Source organism: Aplysia californica, unplaced genomic scaffold (assembly GCF_000002075.1).
Source record: "Aplysia californica isolate F4 #8 unplaced genomic scaffold, AplCal3.0 scaffold00062, whole genome shotgun sequence".
NCBI lineage: Eukaryota > Metazoa > Mollusca > Gastropoda > Aplysiida > Aplysiidae > Aplysia > Aplysia californica.
Window position 1 is genome coordinate 138,257 of NW_004797332.1, and position 3,528 is coordinate 141,784.

At 41.4% G+C, this 3,528-nt stretch overlaps 1 protein-coding gene across 1 annotated transcript in view; it reads left to right on the forward strand.

Moving 5' to 3' along the window:
• The window catches only part of LOC106011138, a 6,708-nt gene that overhangs the window by 853 nt on the left and 2,327 nt on the right, over positions 1-3,528 (forward strand). Inside the window, exons 3-5 of the mRNA XM_035968494.1 lie at positions 194-313; positions 2,085-2,295; positions 3,356-3,420. Of these exons, the coding sequence (XP_035824387.1) occupies positions 194-313; positions 2,085-2,295; positions 3,356-3,420 (396 nt within the window). The remainder of the gene's footprint in view (positions 1-193; positions 314-2,084; positions 2,296-3,355; positions 3,421-3,528) is intronic.

Here is a 3,528-nt window from a genome sequence, read left to right on the forward strand (position 1 = left end):
TGATGATGATGATGATGATGATGATGATGATGATGATGATGATGATGATGATGTCAATAGTTGCAATGAATTCAGTATAAAAAAGACTAATAAAAAAAAAACAACCCAAGAATAACAGTATTGTGCTGTACATGTGAGTGTAACAACTTACAAAACCCTGCAATGTTGTTGGGATTTTTTTTCCTTTTCACAGGCCCCAGCACCTGTCGAGATGAAGATGCGGAAAAATGCCGGGAACTTATCACTAGTCCCGAGATCTGCGCTAAAGACAAAGTTTTTGCCCCTCATTGTCCGAAGACGTGCGGCAAATGCAGTAAGTGTGATTTAAAATTTGGCGTGATCTGGTATATATATATATATATAATATATATATATATATATATAACAAACTATATTCTGAAACCTCTCTTAAGATAAAATCTTCTCACATCTTGACATTTTCCTTGTGTTTAGCACCTGTATAATGGCAGCTTGGACTGTATGCTTCCCAGGAGGTTGCGATTGCTTCAGAATTCTATCAGGCCTGCTGGGGTGGTAATAATGATAGATTAAGTTCATAAAGCTTGCTGTTGAGCGGGAATGTGCGCTATAAATATGCCATTTGTTATTTATTATAAAGATAAATAGTAACCCATAGACGTGTATTACAACATTCAAGACCGAGCGTTCTGGCGTAATTCCTGTTCACTGTGGAGATTTGATTAAAACTGGCGCAAATGAAGTGCAATGGGGAGAAAGGTGTCAAGCACTTTCGACTACAGCGATACTGGTGTTTTGCCCTTCATATGGCACCCATGGTGTGCACGATTTGCAACGAAGTTTATAAAGAGAGAGCAAAGAGCGCGACCATGACAGATCAAGGTCTAGGGTGTTAGTAATTTATAGTAATTCAAGTCTGTCCAGTAACCTTTTACAGGAGTCATGTTTCCTACTTTCTGTCCTCTGCAGTAACCATATTCAGGAGGTATGTTTAGTTTCCTGCTTAATGTCCGCCTACCGATAGGTCGGAGCCTACTTTCTGGTCAGCTTAGAAAACTCCTCAAATTACATGGACTGCCTAGTGCGAGACTCCGTCGTACGTCACTTTTCAAAACTGTAATTTACATCCAGGCAATTATTTCTACCTTTTAGTTTAGTCTTAGTATTAGTAAGGTTTTACGGCGCTGGCAACTGCGTAAGGTCATATGAGCGCCAAGGGGTGGATGCCAGCAGAGAAGTCCAAACGGGGAATCAGGCTTATTCTGCTCACCTCTCTAGCCTCAACAGCACAAAGTCTGTTTCGACTATTAAGGCACCCCGGAAATAGCAGTTCACAAGAGAGTGACAAACATACAAAAAAAGTAGAGGAAAAAATGACGATAGTAAGGATGGGGAAAGAAAAGCATCAGTTCCCCCTATGTTGTTCCGGCAAAGCATGAGCATGACATTGATGAATCAGCCCATTTACAATTCTACTGAGCATAAGAACATGTTAATATCCCCCCTTTGGTAATGGCCAAAAGACAACCTCAGTCATTAGCACTGCTCTGGTTGGGGGGGGTTTGGGGGGGGGGGGGATCTCTATATTTAAGAAATAAATTGCTTGAATGTTACATCTTCCACATATTCCTAAATGATGCTGAGACATGGACTTTGACAAAGAAAGAAGAAAACGAAATAGCTGCGTGTGAGATTTGGTACTACGGCAACATGGCCGGAATTAGCTGTACGGCATAAAAGACGACCAATGTGGTGTGCGTCAAATTCTCCACTCACGACAAATTCTGCTGAATGAAATCAATGTAGAAAATACAATGCTTTCGTATATTTATCATAAGCTGTCGTTTTCAATTTGCCTCAACCCAGACTTCTTCATCTGTTTTTCTCTGTTTACTATACTATTCTACTAATCAGTCTGCACATCTTGTGTGTGGATTGTAAATATGAAAACTTGAGATAAAGGTTCAATTCAAGCTTCTCGGCTTAAAAACGTATTATGAGTAATGTTGGACGTCACAACTGCTTCGGCTTATTTCTCTTTTTCTTCCACAACTCAATCAGGGAGACAATATGTCTTAACACACAGACTTTCCTTTTTGTTTCAGCGTCCGCTCAAGTATCCGATATCAACGCCAGGCGGTGCTGGTTTGAACCCACCCTGCACGGAGAGTGGACTCTACAGGACAAAGGCGGCTCTGCGGAAGTGAAGATAGACCGAGCCCAAGTAGCTTTCTCACATTTTTCTTCTTTCCAATGTCTGGAGTCAGATACAGGCGGCTTGAGGTACAAGACAGCTACTGTGTTTGACAATGGATGGTAAGAAAAGCTTTAGTTGACTCAAGAGTAGTGCTCATGGTGATGATTGCTTTTGATGATATAGGCCTATTTATTAAACCTAAATTTTATTCAGGTCTCCTATTCTGTTTTTCTACGGTACAACAATGGTGGTGGTAATGATGATGAGGATGATGATGATGATTGTCATATTTGTGATGGCGGTGGTGATGTCAGTAGAGGTTGTGGTAGTAGCAATTAAAGATCAGAAGAACATGTGCATCTGTGCCCGCTGTGTACACGCCAGTACTTTAGATGCAGCCTGGTTGGAGCGCGCCCAGTGTGACCCTCTCCCACTGTTTCTCTTTAGCGCTGCCTTTACCCTAACCCGTTTCTTCTTTTTAAAGCAGGGCTATTTCACGGAAACTTATGGGGGGGGGGGGGAACACCTCACTCGTCCCATCCGTTACCGAAACTAAACTCGTCACAGACTTTGCATAAAGTTTGTTTTTTTTTCAAATGACTGCATTTAATATGATTTTTAAATGTCTTTCTTATGTTCGGATCGTTTTAAGTTGAAATAAATTAATTGATATTGAATTACTGTGTTCTCTTTGCAAGAAAGTATCGTCCAAATGTCCCGTCAGTTACCATTGAATAGCCCTGTAAGTGCTTTATACCCCCATCGACACAATGTAGATAATTTGGGAGGCGGGCTTTGACCTAGCTTATCCTTCGACCTAGCTTATCAGGGCCAACTTCAGCTGAGAGATATCCATTGTGCAACGCCCCAGCAGAGAAACTGAGACAGTCGATCAAAATTATCCCCACTAGAGAATGGATTTCTGGTCTTCTGTGTTTAACAGCACAGTGCCTTGCGGTTGCACAACATACGTCAGTAAATCCTGGGAAAGGGGGGGGGGGGCTTCTTTTTAAATTTTTTGTCTTGGGAGGGTGTGGATGGTTTTTGTGTGTGAGTTTGTTAGTTTGTTCGTTAGTTTATGTTGGGTTTTATTGTTGTTGTTGGGTTTTCTTGAGGGTTTTTTGTGATGTGGATGATTGTTACGGTCAAATTAGATCTTTTTTCTTGCATTTTTCTCAGTGCCCCGCGATACAGCTGTATGGAGTTCAAACGCCGGAATAACAACTTATTACAGTATCGTATCAGTGAGTATGACTGTATGTGCGTGAGTTTGTGTGTGTGTGTTTGTGTCTGTGTGAGTGTATGTGAGTGTGTGTGAGTGTGTGTGAGTGTGTGTGTGTGTGTGTGTGTGT